The sequence below is a fragment of the Schistocerca americana genome, chromosome 1 (assembly GCF_021461395.2).
Source record: "Schistocerca americana isolate TAMUIC-IGC-003095 chromosome 1, iqSchAmer2.1, whole genome shotgun sequence".
Taxonomy (NCBI): Eukaryota; Metazoa; Arthropoda; class Insecta; order Orthoptera; family Acrididae; genus Schistocerca; species Schistocerca americana.
Window position 1 is genome coordinate 703,994,908 of NC_060119.1, and position 21,246 is coordinate 704,016,153.

Consider the following 21,246-nt stretch of genomic DNA (forward strand, 5'->3'; position numbering starts at 1 on the left):
AGTGAATCACGGTTAGTGTATTTGTTTTCGTAATAGGATATAGTTTAACATACTTCAACCAACACTCTGTGAGGACAAAAATGCACGACACTCCTCCCTTTCCTTTCGGAATTGGTCCAAAGAAATCTGCTGCTGTAAGATCGTGTAATGCCTTAGGAATGATTGGCTACATTTTGTATTTAACATGAGTGTTACTTTTACCTTCTGACAGATTTCACAAGTCCTAATTAAAGATGCTACCTTCTGTCATAGCTTCTTAAAATAATAGAACTTATATATATGAGCTATACATTTCTTTATTCTGAAGTGTCCATATCCCATAGAACATGCCACACAATCTCATCCTCCATTAACCCTTTTAGTGCCAAATACGATCTGTCGTGATCCAGATTTTCGGCGAAAAATGCCAGTAACGATCTGATCGTGATGCCTTTCTCATTCGCTAGGAAATACTAACAACTTTGCCTTCAAGTGCGGAAGAAATGAATGAGAAAGGCATCACGATCAGATCGTTACTGGCATTTTTCGCCGAAAATCTGGATCACGATCAGATCGTATTTGGCACTAAAAGGGTTAACTTCGGAATACGTATGTACCAACGTTGAGACGTTAAACTGTTCTTCCAAAATAAATTATGCTCTATAATTTTCCAAATATATCTGTAAAGTAGGTGTCATGATGGATGTTTTCGGTTATTCTTCGAGCCATATCTTGTACCCTGTTATGTGAATATTCTACTGTCAAAAAAAGTTTTTTGTTCGAATGAGCTCCTTCACAATACATGATTCTTGAATAAATTATGAACTTGTATCCTCTTGAATTTGTGGTAACCCCCCCCCCCCCCTCCCTTCCCCCTCTGGTCCATGTTCTGTCATTTCTGCATGTAGTGACTTATTCTATGTCCAAGTAATTACGATCAGGTAGTACCAATTTATGTGGACATAAAACAACATATATGCACAGTATGAAATATGAGTAAACCATCTTACCAGAATTCCATAATCACTCGGTTAGCTGCACATACAAAGTTTAGAATTAAACATTTATTATTACAGGCTGAATCACCACTTATAATGGGACCACCACCATTTACAGAACCAGTTCCTGCACGTTCTTTGCGAATCGTGTGTGATATGATGGTTGCTGGATTAGGACTACAGCTCCGTATGTGTGGAATAGATACTGTAATACTCAAAGCTGGTCAAAACTATGATCAGTGTGTCAGAATTGCTATGAATGAAGATCGTATGGTGATCACTAGAGGAAAAAACATATACAGACAAGTAAAGTTTACTTTAATCATTTTTTATTTATTTATTATTTTTTTTTTTTCAAGAAAATCAGCATTGAAATCATTATTTGTATTACAGATTTTAGTGTAAGTTCCTTTCTTATTTTTATTCAGTTTAGATACTTGTCATTTCACTTACATGTGGATGTTATATTGGTTTTATTAGTTGAAAACCAAATGCAAGGAATTTAGTGTAAACTAATAGATAAAAATTTACTCACCAAGGGGTGACATGAGAAAACACACACACACGAAAGGATTTAAATTTTTGCAAGCTTTCGGAGCCAGTGGGTCCTTCTTCTTGCAGAAGAGTTGAAGGGGGAGGAATAGGGATGCAGAAAAAGGACTGAAGAGGTCAGATATCATAGTAAAGTTCTGACATCTGAACTGTACCCTCAGTCCCTAAACCTCTCCAGTTCTTTTTCTTCACCCCTCTTCCTTCCCCTTCAACTCTTCTGCCAGAAGAAGGACCCACTGGCTCCGAAAACTTGCAAAAATTTAAATCCTTGTGTGTGTGTGTGTGTGTGTGTGTGTGTGTGTGTGTGTGTGTGTGTTTCCCCTGCCACCACTTGGTTAGTAGATTTTTATCTATCTGTTTATATTATATTATCAATAATTGATTATTTTCATAGTTAAATGAAAGGAATTGTTATTCCAAATTTTATCCATTTAAATATCATGTGGTTTCCAGAAGCTCTTTAGTAAATGATGCTTGGTATTATGTAGAGAATTTCAAACATATTTAGCAGTTTATCAAAATACAAAAAAAAATATTTTATACTCTGTAATAACATTTTGCAGATGAGCCAGCATCTACCTATGGGTCACTGTTATCTTGTTTCTGAAGGAAATTTAGAGAAACAGTTGAAAGAGGTGTTGGAGTACTTCAATGTTACAGTTACAAAGAAAGATGTTTTTAGCAGGTGTAAAGTAAGTGTTACACAGTGCTTTCTTTTGTGTGTGTGTGTGTGTGTGTGTGTGTGTGTGTGTGTGTGTTTTAGAGATAGATAGATAGATAGAGAGAGAGAGAGAGAGAGAGAGAGAGAGAGATTTTACATTTTTCAGTAGTATGCATTTCGTCAGATATGTTAAGAGATAATACTACTAGTTGCTCCATTCCAAATAGCAACAAAAGTAATATTGTTCATGTATGAAAAAATGGTAAAAGGGATATTACTGTTGGGCAGCATTCTACTGTACAAATTTCTTGTTTGAAAGTTTAACACTGAGATACATATCATGAAGATGTCTTTTACTGATTGTCTGCAACAAACATGCAGTTGCTAGACTATGATGAAGAGTACACTAGAGACCATTATGCACCACTTTGACTGTTAGACACAAATAGGAAAAAACCACTAGACTCGTGTTTGTAGCTCTTGTTGAATGATTTACCATCATTTGTACATGCACCTGACATCATAAAGATGTGGCATGGGAGTCAGTCCAAGAATCTAAAACTCACACAGTAGAATTTTGCTGTAAATTTCAGCTAATAATAGTACAAATACTGTTCAGGAATTATAAGAACAGGGAGATGTAGGTGGAAATAGCATGGAGACATAGGGAAGTACCAGATGTATTACATCATGGTGAGACAGAGATTTCAAAATTAAATATTGGTTTGTAAGGTGTACTCGAGAGCAGATATAGGCGCAAATTACAATTTGGTTTTGATAGAGAGGAGTTTGATGCTAAAGAGAATTGTCAGGAGAAATCAGCGTGTAAAGAAATGGGATATTGAAGTAATCAACAATGATGGTGTGCATGAATGTAGATTTTTCTAGCAGATAATAATCGCGTGTGTGAAGTTCTCTGAGGCTGTAGATACTGAGAGTACCAAATATCACAGAAAACAGTTCAACTGGAGAGGAATGGACACCTCTAAAAAGGGCAGTCAAATTGGACAGACAAATATACCGGGTGATCACCAAACGACGCGCGCAAGAGATCTTTCACGCGTCTAGCAATATGGGGTGGAGCGCAATCCTGCATAAACATCGTACATTCCAGCAGGTGTTTATCAGCCAGGCTGGGGATGATGCGATTCTGTAACATATCGGTGTACCTCTCACCCGTCACGGTAGCAGTTGCGCCATGTGTTGGACATTTTGTGAACTTTTTTTAATAAAACCCCATGTCATTCCAAGCATGTGTGTCAATTTTTACCTCTCTCTCTCTCTCTCTCTCTCTCTCTCTCTCTCTCTCTCTCTCTCTCTCTCTCTACATTATTCCGTGGTTTATTAAGTTTTCAAATTTATACCGTTTTTTTGATCACCCGATAAATAAAAAGAAGGTAACTGTGAAGAAGCTTTAGATAAAGGAGGGAAAATACAGAAACGTCCTGGAAAATAAAGCTGCAAAGGATTTAAAGCACAAGGAAGCTAAAGCAAAATGCTTGGTGGATAAATGTAAAGAAATGAAAAAGAAAATTAATGTCGGAAGGACAGCTGCAGCTGGTAGGACAGTCTAAATCACTTAGTGAAATAAAAAGACAAGCACTTAACATTAAGAGTGCAAAAGGAATTCCACTGTTAAACATATAGGAGAGAGCGGGTTGGTGGATGGGTGCATTGTGATGGGCGAATCGTATGCTGACATAATTAATAAGAAATGGGTGTTGGTGTGGAAGACATAGGGGATCTAGTAGTAGAGTTATTGTGTGACAGAGCTCTGGAAAACACATGAGGGATAGATAACATTCCTTCAGAACTTCTGAAGTCACTGGGGAAGTGACAACAAAACAAATATTCCAGTTAGTGTATAGCATCTATGAGACTGGACACATACCTTTGAATGATACGTATACCATCCAAACAATTCCAAAGATGGCAAAGACAGGCAGATGTGAGAACTATCACACAATCAACTTAACAGCTTCTGCATCAAAGTTATGGACAGGAATGATATCGCAAGACTGGAAAAGAAATTTGAGTATCTGTTAGATTATGATTGCAAGATAACACTGGCAGAAGAGCATTGAATAGCAGGCGGTGTAAGAGACTTTTACGGGATGGTGAGGTTTTTCAAGAAAGGATATAATACAAGATCAAACAATGGAAACTCCAGGTAGGAATATGACAATGTTGGAAAACACAGATTACTAATTACCATGAAGATAACATGCTAAGTTGCAGACAGGCACAATTAAGACACTTAACATATAAGCTTTCGGCCTCAGCTTTCCAGAAAAAGAGACACACACACCATTCATTCACACAAGCAAGCACTTCTCATGCACCAAAGACCACCAACTCTGGCAGCTTGGCCCAGAATCAGCCCGAACTGCCGGAGTTGGCATCATGTGTGCGTGAGGTGTACTAGCTTGTGTGAATGAATCAATGAGAATAGTCAATTTCTGAAAATATAATATAATTGGATTGATAAAAATCTACTCGGCAAGCAAGGGCAGTAGTAAACACACATAAAAAGTTAATGAAAAATGCAAGCCAGTGTCCCCTTCTTCTGGCAGAAGGATTGAAGGGTAAGGAAGAGGAATGTAGGAAAAGGTTTGTAGGAAAGGGACTGGCAAGGTTTAGGAAATGGTGGGAATTATGGAAAAATCACCAAAAACCCTGGATCAGGGAATACTCAACGATTGGGATGAGAAGGAAACACTGATTGGGATGAGAAGGAAACACTGATTGTTGGAGAGTACACTGGGTGAGATTTTAAAACCTGTGAGCTTAAAGATGAAAGATAGAGTAATAAGCCAGACTGAGATTAAGACAGAGATTATTTAATGAAACATTGTGCAAGCAAGAGTTAATAAAAGTGGAAAGGTGGACAGGTAAGTGCATCTTAAGTGGTAGAGGGGGGGGGGGGGGGGGGGGAATCAACAGGTCAGAAAATACGAGACATCGAAAACTAAAACGAAATGAAGAAAGAAATAGTTACAGAGACCAAAGAAACGTGACAGCCATGAACCATGAACTTGGTGCTGTATTACCACACATGCCATAATGGATTCTTCCCTCCCTGACGCCAGTTTCTATCAACTCCGCAGGTGGGAACTGGCATTATGACGTATTACGTTCTTGCCACCCTTCCGGCCTTTATTTTTTGTTAATTTCTGTGATCTCAGTAAGAAACTGATTATTCTCAATAATGTATGAGCTCTTGTAGCCTTCATTCCTTCTTATGTAATCAACTTGTCAATCCTTGTTGTTGTCGTCTATTGTGTTCAAACTTGTCTGTTTTCAATCTTTTTTGCTAGTTCAGTCATTTATTTATTTGAACCACCTACATTAACCATCATCTTGCCCTACATCTTTTCTAGTACTGATTTCCATGTACTTAGTAGGAACCATTGCTATTTATGAATTTTCATATACTCTTTGTTTACAGTTTCTCTACACTGCAGGGTTTTCTCCCAATTAACTTTCACCAGTGTACTTTTCCTTCCTCCTCATCACTTACCTTGCATTCATGCAATTCTTTCACATTTTTGCGCCTTAGCTTTTGGCCAAACTGCAGTGATAGACTGTTGCTGCCTTCTCCTACATTATTTTATTTCCCAAACATAGTGGATTCTATTTTTTCTGATTACTTCTTGTTTGTTTGCTCTGATACTAAGCTTTGTCTGTTTTCATGCCTTTTCCACAAACTTTATCAATCACAAATTATTTTGTAAGTTTTTTCCCATCATAATTGTTTCCTATCATATAGTCCATTTTTTCAAGACAAATTCTTGCAGTCATTGTCCGTTGTTAAGCCTGATCTGTTCTCAGAATTTTCATGTGAATTTTTCTGTTTTGCCAATCCTTTTCCTTGCTTAAGTTCTTGTTTTCCCTCATCCACCCCCCCCCCCCCCCCCTCCCCCTCTGCTTCATTTTTTCTGCTCCTACCATCTGTAGTACCCATCAAAACCTCCTTTTTTCCCATTCCATCACATATTATATTCAGTTCATTTGAAAGCATGCTTGTGTACTATCTAAACTATCTTAACACACTCTAGCCTTCATCGCTGCATCCCATACCAGTGGTAACTCATGATGATAAGAAACAGTCACAACAGTACAATTTTCCCAACCTCTCAACTAAGGCACTCTCCCTTCCTGAATTACCTGTATTATCCAGGATGTTACTTCAAGCCTTAAATTTGTATTTAATCATGCTACTTTAGTGCAGGACCTACGTACCTTCGCACATAATGTCAACTGAAATAATACATTGCTACCCAGTCCCAAAACCTTTCCAACAGGAAACCTAACACTGAACCCTGCCAACCATGATTCCATCTTCATTCCCTAAAAGCTGATGATTCCATCATTATTCTCTCAGTGGATAAGGGATCTACTACTGTGGTACATGACTGACGGGAATATGTAAGTTAGGGTCTACGCCAGTTGTCTGACACCTGTACATTACAGCATCTGCCATCCAGGTCCTATGCCTTTGATAAAAAGCTCCTTAAAAGCTCAGACACCTCACTCAAACCATGCTCTCCCACCTTTTACTTCTTCCTAAGGTCCACAAACCCAATCACCCTGGCCATCCCATAGTTTCTGGCTTTAACACACCCACTGAACATATATGTGCTTTAGTTGATCAGTACCTGCAACCTATAATATAAAGACTCTCCTCCTATATTTAAGACACCAACAATTTTATAGATTGTCTGAAATATTTGCCTATTCCTCTTCCATCACACCCCTTGCTTGTCAGCATTGATGCCACTGCCCTATATACCATCGTCCCCCGATGTATGTGGTCTGTCTGCTGCTGGACGTTACTTCAAGCAGTGCCCATCTAATTCCATACCTACGATGTTCTTTCTGCTCATCTTAATCAACTTTACACTTCCAAACAACTACTTTACCTTTGAGGCACAGTTACAAAAACAGATTGGGGACATGCCATGGGAACTATAGTGCGCGTCATTTACAACGGCGGCCGAGTTTAGGTTCGGTCTGCGCATCTGTCGTCACAAAACAGTCAGCCAATGAACAGAGAACGACGTTGCTGGGAGTGAAGATCATCCTTTCTCCTGGTGTAATAGCTATGCACACTGCTATTACTTTTGAACTGGGTTGGTTTATTAACAACAAATTTCATAAGTGAATATACGTACTGTGAGGATCCCTAGATCCTTAAATAGATGTCTGCAGGATGTCCGTGGGTGGGCTCCAGCAATTATTCTGATTACATGTTTTTGAGTAATGAATACTTTTCTACTTAATGATGAATTACCCCAGAATATGATGCCATACAAAAGCAGTGAATGAAAGTAGGCATAGTAAGCTAATTTACTGAGATTCTTATCACCAAAATTTGCAATAACCCTAATAGCATACATAGCTGAACTCAGACGTTTCAGCAGATCATCAATTTGTTGCTTCCAGTTTAACCTCTCATCAATGGACACACCTAAAAAAATTTATAATTCTACCTTGGCTACAGACATCTGTTCAAAGTCTATATTTATTACTGGAGTTGTGCCATTTACTGTACGGAACTGTATATACTGTGTTTTATCAAAATTTAAAGACTGTCCGTTTGCTGAGAACCACTTAATAATTTTGTGAAAAACATCATTTACAATTACATCACTTAGTTCTTGGTTTTTGGATGTTATTACTATACTTGTATCATCATCAAAAAGAACTAACTTTGCATCTTCATCAATGTGGAATGGTAAGTCATTAATGTATACCAAGAACAGTAAAGGACCTAAGACCGAACCCTGTGGGACCCCGTAATAGCGCCCCAGATTGAGGAATCAGCTATTGTTTTAACATTACATGAACCACTTATTTCAACTTTCTGCAGTCTTCCAGTTAAGTATGAATTAAACCATTTGTGCACTTCCCCACTCAAACCATAATGATTCAGCTTATCTAAAAGAATTCTATGATTTACACAATCAAAGGCCTTTGAGAGATCACAAAAAATACCAATGGGTGATGTCCGGTTATTCAGAGCATTTAATATTTGATCAGTGAAAGCGTATATAGCATTTTCTGTTGAAAAGCCTTTCTGAAAACCAAACTGACATTTTGTTAGTACTTTATTTTTACAAATATGGGAGGCTACTCTTGAATACATTACTTTCTCAAAAATTTTTGATAGGGCTGTCAGAAGAGAGATTGGGCGGTAGATGTTGACATCCAACGAATCCCCCTTTTTATGCAATGGTTTTACAATGGCATATTTCAGTCTATCGGGGAAAACACCCCGCTCCAAAGAGCTATTACATACATGGCTGAGAATCCTACTTATCTGTGGGAAACAAGCTTTAAGTACCCTGCTGGAAATGTCATCAATTCCGTAAGAGCTTTTACTTTTCAGTGAGTTTATTATTTTACTGATTTCAGAGGGAGAGGTTGGTGGAATTACAGTTGTTTCAAACTGCACAGGTGTGGCCTCCTCTATTAATAGCCTTGCCTCTTCTAGTGAAGATCTAGATCCTATTTTTTCCACAACATTTAAAAAATAATTATTGAAAATATTTACAATTTCTGATTGTTTGTTAGTACACTTGTACTTCAGTTTTATGGCACTAAAGTCTTCCTGTGCTCTTGGTTGCCCTGTTTCCCTTTCAGTAATATTCCAAATTGCTTTAATTTTATTATCAGAGTTACTGATCTCAGACATGATACACATGCTTCTGGACTTTTTAATAACTTTCCTTAGTACCGCACAATAGTTTTTATAATATTGAACAATTTCGGGGTCAGGACTCCCTCTTGCTGTTAGATACAGTTCTCTTTTACGGTTGCAAGATATTCTTTTTCCTTTAGTTAGCCAAGGTTTTTTATGCATTTTCTTGGAATTATGTTTAACTATTTTCTTGGGAAAACAATTTTCAGATACCCTTAAAAATGTATCGTGAAATAAGTTATATTTCAAGTTTGCATCGGGTTCCTTATACACTTCATCCCAGTCTAGCTGCTGTAGGCTTTCCCTAAAGTTTGCAATATTTATATTGTTAATTGAACACACTGCTTTGAAAGTCTGATTTGATATACTGCATGGAGCTATGTCATGTACTGTAACTAGCTGTGCACCATGATCTGAAAGACCATTCTCAACAGGATAAGCATTTATGTCCTTAAACTTATCTTGGTCTATAAAAAAGTTATCTATCAATGTACTGCTGTTCTTTGTTATCCGAATAGGAAAATCAATGACGGAGCTCTAATTGAAAGAACTGAGTATTACTACAAGATCATTCTTCCTATTACACTCTTTCAGGGAATCAACATTGAAATCCCCACAAATGATGATTTGCTTCCCCCTGTCTGACAGATAGCACAACAAAGCATCCAAGTTTTCTAGAAATAGCTGGAAATTCCCTGAGGGGGACCTATACACTGTTACAATTATGAAAGTGCCATCATTTAGTTTAAGTTCAGTGGCACATGCTTCCATATGTTGCTCTACACAAAATTTTTTAGTTTCTAAATTTTTTACACTGTGGAAGCTTTTGACATATATGGCAACTCCTCCTCTCATCATATTATCTCTACTTACATGTGCAGCTAATTTGTACCCATTGATGCTAACCTTTTGCGTATCAGTGACAATGTGATGCTCAGACAGGCATAGTACATCTATTACATTCTCAGTTTCTATATCTTCTAAACAAAGCAGAAGCTCATCAGTTTTATTCTTCAATCCCCCAATATTTTGATGAAATATACTAACATTATTTTTCACTTTACTTTTCTGAGTATCTTGAACTTTTTTAACATCTTTAGTATTTGCCTGGCTGAGTTTCCCACTGGATCTTACACTAAAAAAGAGTTTCCACCATGAGATGTAGTTCCTCCCCCCTTTAAATATCCTGGTATCAGCCCAGCCAGTTTACCCTTCCCTTTCTTGTTGAGGTGTAGGCCATGTCTAGTATAGTCCCACCTACAGAGTGAATCAACAGGAACCACACCAATGTGTGACCCTGCACCAGATCCAAGTAGCCGTTCCAACTCCAAATTAACTCTCCTGACAGAAGAGCTCAAATGCGGTCGGTCGTGGCACCCCAGAACCGACACAAATCCAACGCTCCAGAACCGACACAAACCCAACGCTCAATAACCGACACAAACCCAACACTGGTATGACTCGATGTTGATGCAATCTTTGCCAGGTCACACTCTATGCTGTACCCCGGATCTCTGTCAGTACTGTTGCTCGGCCCACCCACAATAACCACGGTATCCTCCTTAGTAAAGCCTCTACATAGTGAACCTAAATCCTCTGTAACCTGCCCCAGTCCAGCACTAGGTTTGAAAAAACTTGTGACCTGGTATTCTGACCCTAATTCATCCTGCAGAAGTTGGCCCACACCCCTAGCATGCGAACTACCTAGCAACAAGACTTTCTTTCTCTTTGCAGACTTCCCTACATTCTTATTCATTTTGTCGCTGAAAGCTTGTTGAGCCCTGTCTACATCTACTTCTGTGAGAGGCTCATCAGTTTCTGACTGAGGCAACAGGTCAAACCTATTTTGTACATTAATAACAAAGCTGTCAGAAGAATTTCTTGGCCTGTTCCTTATCCCTGTTGTCACTTTCCACCCCTGTTTACCCTTCTCCCCCCTTAACCTGTCCAGTTCCCACCTAGCCTCATCTAACTCAGCCTGAAGGGCACCAATTTTCCCCTCCTGTTCCACAATCTTTCTATCTCTACTGCATAGCCTACGGAACCACTGATGAGTCTCGCTCATTTTCACAATTCCCACGCCACTACAATCGCCCCAATGAAAAAAGTTACTACATCCATCACACCAGACCCCGGAGCTAACGATTCTATGGCACGTCAGGCACTTTACACTCATGGTACAAATAGATTTTAGTGACAGAAAGACAATTAAGTTACCGGAAAACGATGAAAATACGTATACGAAAAATTAGGCCTACTCGCGACTATGTAAACAGTGGTTCAGAAGTTTTTTTACTGGAAATTACTTAAGAGATGACGATACTCTACAGATATAAAGGGGCAGCAAACATATTTAGCACCCTAAACTATCAGTAAATGCACTTAAAATTGCGGTATGAAGTTTAATCAGAAAGCTCGAAAGTTCGGCCTGGCCGTGATATGTAAACAAAACGAACTTTACGTGATTACTGTGAAAATATGTGAGTAAGACAAAAACCTTTAATGGTACGCTTGAAGAGCACTATAATTAACGTAATAAATTAGTTTAAAGTGTTAAAAACAATTTATTACTACTTAAATTACTTACCTTGTACAAGAGCTGTGACTCAGACGTCCGTATAGCAGGAGAACTAGGTGGTTTGACTGGGAGAGAGAGAAGCATAACTGGGAGCTGGGCATTGAATTGTCTGCTAAATGCAGAGCAGTTGATTCCGTAGGCGGACGGCTGCGACAGTGAAGGGGTTCACAGATATTTTTATTTCATGAATTGGCACAGCTAGGATATTAGATGAGTGGGACCTATTTTATGGTACATATGATGACATGAAAGGTGTTTAACCTCTGATATGAGGTACTAGGATACTGTGGAGCTAGTGAGTACACACAGTGTGTAATGGCTAGGTAACGTATCTAGCCACAACCATCCTAACTATTCATATGAAGCATTGATATGGTTATATTGATGAATGTTGCAGATGTAATGCACACAAGCATTCATGGTTCAAACTGTCACATGTTTTCACTAGTTGTGCCAATTACATCACAGTAGTTGAGGTTTCATGGAATGAGTGATTGCACGAGTTTATATTTGACATCCTGTAGAAATACGTTCCAAATTTTTTTGAGGGCATAGGGCAAGCAGAAGCCTTCTGACAGTATTCGCTGCCCAGTTAGGATGCTCATCTGAAATTACACCCACATTCTTAGCTGTTATCTGGTACGGTATTGAAAATACTGCCAAAGACAATAGGCAGAAATTATTCATGGAATTCAGAGCATACTAGTTTCTGATGGTACTTGCAGATTTTTTGCACTAAGTTTCAGCTCCAGGTTTGTTGCGCATGTGACTGCTGAAGACAGATCAATCATCTAGATGATCGCAATATTTTTGGGTCTGGCACTTAAGTAAAGCTGTTCATCGTGGACATAGAAATAATATTTACAGGACAGAACTGATGAAATGCAACTGTCATACAAAGGTAGCAAACTTACCTCTGTGACAGTCCTGAGAGGATGTTTCTAGAATTATATTTCATTCCCACAGACAACACATAGCTATCTGCTTTTCAAGTATCTTTCAAACCACTTCAGTTCACTATCTAAGAAATTTAGCTGTCACATTTTTCTGAGCAGAATGTCAGTGTTGATAGTATTAAAAGCTTTGCTGCAGTTTTTTAGTGTCAGTATTGTGGCATCAGGGGTGTCAGTGGCATATTTTAGATAATCAGTTACCGTAATTAGTACCGAATTGGTGGTATAGTGTTTACGAAAGCCAAACTAATATATGTTGTATAAGTTGAAGTTGTGCAAGTGTTCAGTACTTCGATCTTGATCATTATATTCCATGGCTTTGGAAACAACAGGTAATATTCTGATTGGCCAGTAATCGCAAGGTGATGGTAGGTGTCCAATTTTAGGGATAGGTCAGACTATACTTCTTTTCCAAATGTTCAATTCACAAGAGAAAAACTAAATGGCATGTCTGTTCAGGCAGGTGCTAATCTATCTGTAGCATTCTTGACCGTGGTTGCACTGATACTTTCATTGCCTGCTGCTTCAGAAAAGATTCTCATTATGGCTTTTCTTGTTATATTTATTGTTGTGTGTTTTAATTGGGATGTGTTGTGGTTAGTTATCTAGTTTTGCGTTTCTTAAGGGCCATATTTCTTCGCTGAAGGGAGTTTACAGGTGTAGAGAAAATTCGTTCAGGTCACCAGCTGAGATCTGACAAGCAGTTTCTGATTTTGCCTTTGCCTTTCCAACACCCCGGCTAAAGAGATTCTTCCACAGAGTAGCTGCATACAAAGGAACAAACATGCCTAATCTTGGTGTTGTGAATGCAATGCTGTACCATGTTGTCAATTGTTAAGCTAAAGGAAATGAAATCAGATCAGTGATAAACTTCACATCAAAATTGGGGAGCACGTTTGTATGCAAAGTGAAGGAATTCTGCTGCCTTGAAAGCAAAATAATACATGCAGAATGAAGTGAGGAGGATATAAGAAGCTGACTCACCCAGGCAAATAGGGTATTCCTTGCTAAAAGAAGTCTTCTAGTGTTGAATGTAAGTCCTAAGTTAAGGAAGAAATTTCTGAGAACATATGTCTGGAGCACAGTGCAATTGAATCACAGATGGGGAGGGGGGGGGGGGGGGGGGGGGGGGGGGGGAATTGGAAGAGAAGAAAATTAAAGCAGTTGAAATATCAGCTTACAGAAGAATGCTGAAAAAACTAAGTAGACTGAGGAAAGATATGTGTGAAAAATGCAGGTGCAATAAGGACAAGAAGATAGAATTTATGTGAAGACATCAAGCCTCAAGCCCTTACCTTGTCATTGGTAAAGTCAAATTATTAATGAAGCTATAAGACTAAAATAAAAGTAATCCATGTAGATGTTTAGGCCTATGTATGTCATTCGGATCCACCAACTGATCAAACAGTTATCTTCATGAGACATTTTACTATTGAGAGAAATGTAAGCTTCCCGGTGATGCGTCATCCAACCCACCGCAAAAACAACATAAAACCCCAGTATTAATATATTTCTACTCTACAATTTGTTTTCAGATGTCTGAAACAGTTATATGTTCAAATTTGTCTTGTAGAGAACTACACTTCCCCCCTGGTATTGTTTCCCCATTTATTGTTTGTGGATTTGATTATTCACAAAATTAATTTTAACTGTTGATATTTCTTTTCTGTGAACACGATTCACCTATTCACAAATGAGAGAACAAGTGCAATGAGGAAGTATAAGTGGTGGTGTAGTACAAAGCAGACAGTGCATACACACTCACTGAGGGATGTGATGTGGAGATTGCAGCACTGGTCTGTGTTTGCTTGTGCAGTGAGAGGGGGAGGGGAGACGCTCGAGTCATACACAAGTGGAACACTTATAACGAAGCAATAACGCATACTGGTCACAAACCTGTAACATGATTAAGCATTGTTTCATGACAATTGTGCTAACTATGTTTGTGCAGTAGATCGTACTTTTCAAATTGCACAGCTTGTGTGTGTTGCAATCCTGCTAATTCTTCACCCCAGTCACACATATACCTTTGGTACATTACATTTGGTTGCACTGTTTACTTTGTTTCAGTGCTGCCATTTTACTGTTTCCTTGGCACGCATAAATGACTTTGATCACATTGTCTGTAAGAGCACAGTTGAAAAATGTATTGGTCTTAAGGTTAAAAGTTTTTTCATGTCATGGTGGTAGTGACAATGCATCACATGCTCCAGTGAAAAGGCAGCACCTGTTGGTCATATTGCAGCAAGGCTACTTTAATACCTTCCACTGACACAGTTGGTTGTTATTGGCATAAAAGTTCATAGAGTGAATAAAAAACAAAGTTAGTAACTGAGATAAAGCCAAAGTTCTTCAAAGCCGTAATACATGATACTAATTTGCACATCTTGAATAAAAACAAGAAGAAAATGCCACACCATTATATGGGAATTAGGATACCACATTACTGAATGCTTTATTCAATAACTTCACTTAGTACCAGTGAAACACTCCTGGGCATTTATCTGTTCTTGTCATGAGACATGACCATCTGACTTGCCTAATGTGCATTGTAATGACTGGTCCTAAAGGCATCAGCTCTGATAGTGGTAATGTCCCTGTGGTCATCAGAGTTGATTTAAAAGTCTCATAATACCAAATTTCTTCTTGACATAATGAGTCACGAGGTTCTTGTAACGCCAGTCCTCAGTTTGAGTGAAAAGCCTTGTCCTCATAGAGGACATACATCTACTGACCAGAGGGGAAGGGACTCACTTCAATACTGTAATAGGGTTGATAGGTCATTGATATCTCCTTATGCGTGCCTGCTCTTGTGAATACTGCTCAGTAGGAAGTTGGTAATGATTTCCACTCTAGTGTCAACTTCCCAATGTGGATTCACCTTCCTGAAAGAGTACTGCTGGAAGTTGGCCACCTAGATGAATGCTTTGCAGGATTAACTGGATACTTTATAGCCTTACAGCATTGTATATCATAATTCCAGTGTGATTCACCAAGCTACTGGTGCAGCCATTCTGAGATAGTCCTTTCAGCTTTGCAGACACCTGTCTTGTGGAGCGGAGAGTGTTGACAAGCATTCAGGGATTGGTGTATATAGATGAAGATGTAGATGTAGCTGTAGCTGTAGATACAGAGGTGTGTGGCTGTGGGCAAATTCAAAATGTTGTCCATCAGCAGGAAATCTTGCAGTCTTTCAAAGATGATAATAAGAGACAGCAAGAAAATCTCTTAGAAAAAAATCCTGAAATCTGTTAACTGTTTTACACAAACTAAAAGGTCAGTCAGAAGGATTTTGGATAAAAGCAGTGCATCTCCTATTAAAGATGTATACACTGAGGAATATGGCTCATGTACGTAATAATACTTTTTAAACATTGTCCTGTCAGACAAGCACAAGCTTCAGATCAGGTAAAATGCCTCATTCTCACAGAGGACAAACTACTGACAAGTGAACAGAAAGAAGGGATACACCTCAGCACCTCTGTTGGTCATATTTGGCCTTAGTGAGTGGCTTTAGTGAAAATATAAGGCAGTTTGTTCAGTGGTGTACTCAGACTTCTGGGCACTTTAGTTTTGAATTGAAAAAGCATGCTTAAAATAAAATTGACTCCTTGATTATGTACAACTAGGGTCCTGGTTTTCACAAATTCCATATTTGTGAGAGATTGTCAGCACATGAACTGCATGACTACCAAGCAAGAGCTCTAGTACTCCAGAGACAATAAAACTGGAAGTTCCAATTAAAACAAAAATTGATGTTCATATGTTATTAATTATTAAGGTTACAAAATCTTGCTGGCCAGTATTTTATGAACCCTTTGTGACTAACCCTGCCAAGCAGAACTAGATTTTAAATATCTTCAGTGTGTCAAAAGATATTTGAACTTAAAAATACCAAAGTATGAAATGGGTAACACCACCTGCTATGATTTGGCACCTCTCTGTACCGTCATGTGAAGTAGGGAATATTTGCTCATGACCATTGTAGTTGCCGTTCAGTTTACACAAAGGGTGCCCTGGCTGGCCTGATGCAATTTGCAACAGTCAGTCTTCCAGCTCTGTGCAAACTGTTGCATCTAGCATGTGCTTCTTATTTTCACCTAACAATCCACTCTCGTTGTCTCAGTGTTGTTAGGATTTGACGAATCTTAAAAAGGGATAATATTTCTGAAGAGAGAAGCCATTTTTAGTTGCTTTATTGTGTGATCCATGTGCAGTCATTTCTCCTTGCTGAAATTATTAAAGTCTGTTACAGGCTGTGTTAAGATACTTCTTTGAAGTGTGCTAGTGATTCACAGCTGTGTGTGGGCTCATTTATGTACATAACTATAGCTGTGAATATGTGAATATAGCTGTGAGTATGTAGTAACTGGAATCAGACATGACCAGGAGACACTGGCCAAAATGAATATATAGTAACCAGAATCAGACATGACCAGGAGACACTGGCTGACCAACCAAGGGTGTTGATGGTCAGTTGCCGAAAACCACAGAAGACAATGACAGTGATAGACAACCAACAAAGACAAATAACAGAACAGCAAGTCCAGAGTGTAACTAAATCAAAAGCCTAGACGTATCAATATCAGGAACCAAGCAGTGCAGCATTCAATGAATGATAGGAGATAGCAGTCGGAACAGGACTGAGGTCCGCGCCTCTGCTCTGCTAGCTTCGTAGCTTGGCTGCAGGCTCCAGTAGCCTGGTGGGGGAGGGGGGGGGGGGGGGTGTGTAACTCATGCCTAATGCTGAGGCAGTGACAGCAGCATTCACAAATATTAGGAGCTCCGCCTAGCAGCTGTCGTCAAGGTCCATGCGTTCTGGTGGGCTTTGGAACTCGTTGGGCCAGGATACCAGAGAATTTATAAAAGTTTTTACTAGAATTAGTAAGAAAACTGCAAAAAAATAGAAGTTCGATGAAGAGCACTGCCATCACTGATTTATCCAAATACCTGTTTTTAAGGTGATGCTGATGCTCAACATAGCGATTGGCAACAGCCTGTATAGACTGCCCCACATATCTTCTGCCACACTCTCAAGTAATGTTATAAATTCCTTGCACTCTCAGAGTGAGGTTATCCTTGACTGGTCACAACATTCCTTTAATTTTTCTGGATGGCTGGAAAACAGGTCTGATTCGTTGCCTGTTTAAGCATGTATCCATCTTGCTAGTTGTTGCACCATAGAGTAGATGTCACACAATTTGTTGGTCTCCTTGACTTGTTTGAATAGCGTCGCATCTTGATTTCCTCTACAGTTTTGATGTAATATGGACAAAATACCCATTGCTTCTGAACACCATCTTCGGATGATTAATTTCAGAACTGAAGTGGTCCTTGTCCAAATTAGCCCTGGCTCTGTGTACTAAGGTGTTCAGTGGAAAACACATTAAAACATTTCCCCCTGGAATTATGAAATTATTTGGTCACTCTTTGACAACCACTTACTACATGTTTGGTGGAAGTTGTTATGAAATGACTGATGGCACAGTCATGGGTTCTCTACTATCACCAGCCATAGTTAATGTTGTCATGGAGAATTTTGAAGAACACAGCACTGAACAATGTTTCCTTCCGGGCATCCTGCTTCTTCAGATATGCTGACAACACATTTTTAATCTGGCCACATGGCAGAAGTTCATTGACCATTTGAATGGTATACATTCTAACATCAGATTTACAGTGGAAGTGGAGGAGAATGGGACATACGTTTCTTAGATGTGTCAGTCAAATGGAAATCAGATGGATGACTCGGCCATTCTGTGTACTGGAAACCGAAACATACAGATCCGTATCTCAAAGGGCATAGCTTTCACCATCCAGCTCAGAAGAGAGGTGTGCTGAACACCTGAGTACACAGAGCCAGAACTATTTCAAACAAGGACCCCATTGGCTGCAAAATTAATCATCTGATGACAGTGTTCAGAAGCAATAGGTATTCCTTCCATGATGTTAGATCAACACTGTCGGAGAAACCAAGACGTGACACATTTCAAACAAGCTAAGAGAACAACAAATTGTGCAGCTTCCATTCTGTTATGCAACAACTAGCAGAATAGGTAAAGACCTACATAGGCATGGAATCGGACCAGTCTTTGAGCCAAACAGAAAAATTAAAGACTTGTCACAACCGGAAAAGGATACTGTTAGCCTTGAGAAAAGTTATATGGGCCAGTCTATACAGACACTGCATTGAGCACCAGCATCACCTTAAATACAGGTATTCAGATAAATCAGCAGTGGCAGAGCACAGCCTGTTAAATAAGTACAAGTTTTTGTTTGAACAAACGAGAATACTTGCTCACACATCAATCAACTGGGACGTTGTTGCCAAGAAAGCAGTTGTAATTAGACTTTCTGAAAACAACTTCAATAGATACATTGGCTATCCATTTAGCAATGCAAGGAAGTGTGGACTTAATAAATAAAAAGCACAGAGGAAGACTTCTCACAGTTCACTGCCTGGGTGCTGCAAGTAACACTGCATATACAGCACAAACAAAATCTGTGGACGTAGAGGGCACCACCTCAGCCATTTCCATGTTGTAATCAGGATGTATTGCAACCTATCACATGCCATCTTGTGGGTATAAGAAGAGTTCACGGCAGACAGTTTTAGATCCTGACGATGATGATGGAGGCATTGATCGAAAGCTTGGAATTTTATCTGAATTTGGTGTGGTAAGTAAACCAAGAACTTTTCATGCCAACCCCAGGGCTTTGTTCTTTCTCTTTTTAATTGTATTATTATTTTTTTCGTATGAGGGACTTTTTTTATTTTTTATTTTTTTAATTTGTAGCCAGTCTTGATAAAAATAAGTGTCAGTTTCAGAATAGTTGGTTAGACACAGAACCCAGTTGGAATGTTTGCATTCCAAAAGAGGAGAACTTTGTAAATATTGTCTGTAGTTTAAACTAACTTTGAAGAAAATGGTTTTGAGACTTTGTGAGTAAGGGTCCAAAGGACACTTCAAATATTTCCCTGAAGAAGCAAGGATATATTCTATATCCCATCGCCAACAAGGAGCAGTGACTGATTCCAGAATGTTTTGTAACTCTGTGGAGATAACAAAAAAGAAATGTAACTGAACTCAACCAATTTTGAACTTTTAAAAGCAAGAGAACCAAACTCAGGTCTGTTTCAGAAAGAAGGATTAGAGATAAATTTATAAATGCATATATTTTCATTGTGTTTCCCCATCAGTTGAATGTAGAGGGCAGTGACCTCAGTAATGAACTCCAATAAAGAAACACAAGTGGAATGATGAAGCAGATAATGGTGTGGTTTCAGGTGTTCAGCTGAGTTATTGATTCCGTTTTTCTACTGTACATTTCACTGACTGACCCAGTACATCTCTTCAAGTGCTGCAAGCTGTTTTACTATGTGTACCTGTTGCTCGGACTCCAATCAGGCTATGAAGTATTGTTGGTATGTCACCATTATTTATAGTCCAGTTCGACACACTGCTATGCATTTTGATGCTTATTTGTTTTTAGGGGCTGACTCTTACATTCCATAAATAACAGTACTGACTCCAAAGAAACAACTGATCAAGATGCATAGCAGAGTATCGAACTGGGCTACAAAAGGTGGTGAGATACCAACAGTACCTCTGAATGGAGTCCAGGTAGGAAGTACACCTTATGACACGGCTCTCAGCACTGTAAGAAGACTGGATCAGTCATTGAAATTTAGTGTGTAAAATCAGTTAACACTTGAAAGCATGCTGTTTATCAACCACACTGAGAAAATGCGAGAGATTGAATAAATTGAGTGATGTAATCTTTTAGAGCGCGCACTTTCAGAAGGAAGAAAACTGCACACACACTGGGTTTGAGAGGGAAAGATGGTCTGAAAAATAGACAGTTTTCTAAAAATTTCATTACAATCAAGAGAGCTCACTGTAGTCTTTCAATGATAATGAGGTGAAACTAGAAAAACACTCGTAAGCCTTCAAGTTAGATGCTGCATCATCATCTGTTACATACATCGTGGTTCTCAAGGTCAAACAGATATTCTTTGTGTCTAGATACAGTAGTGACAGTGTATAATCTGTGGCTTTTGACATACTTTCTGTACACAAGCATATAAGAAAAAAAAATTTGAAGATTTTCCACAAGCACAGTATCAAATCGGAAGTGGATTTTGTTGACATATTCATTAAGGGAAAAAATATATGTGATGAAAACTGGCGTCAAAATATTGAGAACTGCTGCAAGAAACACGACTTATTTTTGCACATTATTATGGGTGGCTCTTCCACCTGATTAATGCAGGACAGTTACTTTTAATCCTTACGTAGGTTTACACCAAACGAGATGCCTTTCTTAGCAAATAAGAGTGCAATAATGACATGATTTCAATTGGAATTATTTTATGAAATGCTACCTCCTTTTTTATGTGTGACGAGGAATTCTGTTTTTTTTTTTTTTTTTTATGCATATGGCATGAAATATGTAAATTTGGTTGACACGAGGAAAATATCCTCTTAAAAAGAATGAATAAATGTTGATGCTTGTCATAGTGAGCTATTGCTTGAGACTGGCACAGTAGAAGTCCCATATAAATAAAAATAACAACAGTCCATTTAAAAATAATTGTTTTATAAAATTTATGGAGGAGATACCGGAGTTTTATTGCATTTAAGATCTTTAGACAGGAGCTGGTATACACTATAAAGAAATAAGGATTGTATTGGAAAAATCAAGTGATCTCCTTTTGAAAATTACATTTTCCCCCCCCCCCCCCCCCCCAGCATTGAGGGGGCACTTGTGAATTATGTGACAATTTCACCAACAATGTGCGTAGCTGAAAAATCATTTAG

At 38.7% G+C, this 21,246-nt stretch overlaps 1 protein-coding gene across 5 annotated transcripts in view; it reads left to right on the forward strand.

Annotated features, from left to right (window-relative positions):
* The window catches only part of LOC124609653 (exonuclease mut-7 homolog), a 244,638-nt gene that overhangs the window by 204,961 nt on the left and 18,431 nt on the right, over positions 1–21,246 (forward strand). For 4 of the 5 annotated variants that reach the window (XM_047140093.1, XM_047140091.1, XM_047140090.1 and 1 more), the window contains exons 14-15: positions 1,056–1,283; positions 2,093–2,221. In XM_047140093.1, coding sequence (XP_046996049.1) covers positions 1,056–1,283; positions 2,093–2,221 — 357 coding nt within the window. Of the gene's footprint in view, positions 1–1,055; positions 1,284–2,092; positions 2,222–19,918; positions 20,050–21,246 lie in introns of all 5 variants that reach the window. The other variant, XR_006979496.1, reaches the window with a different exon arrangement.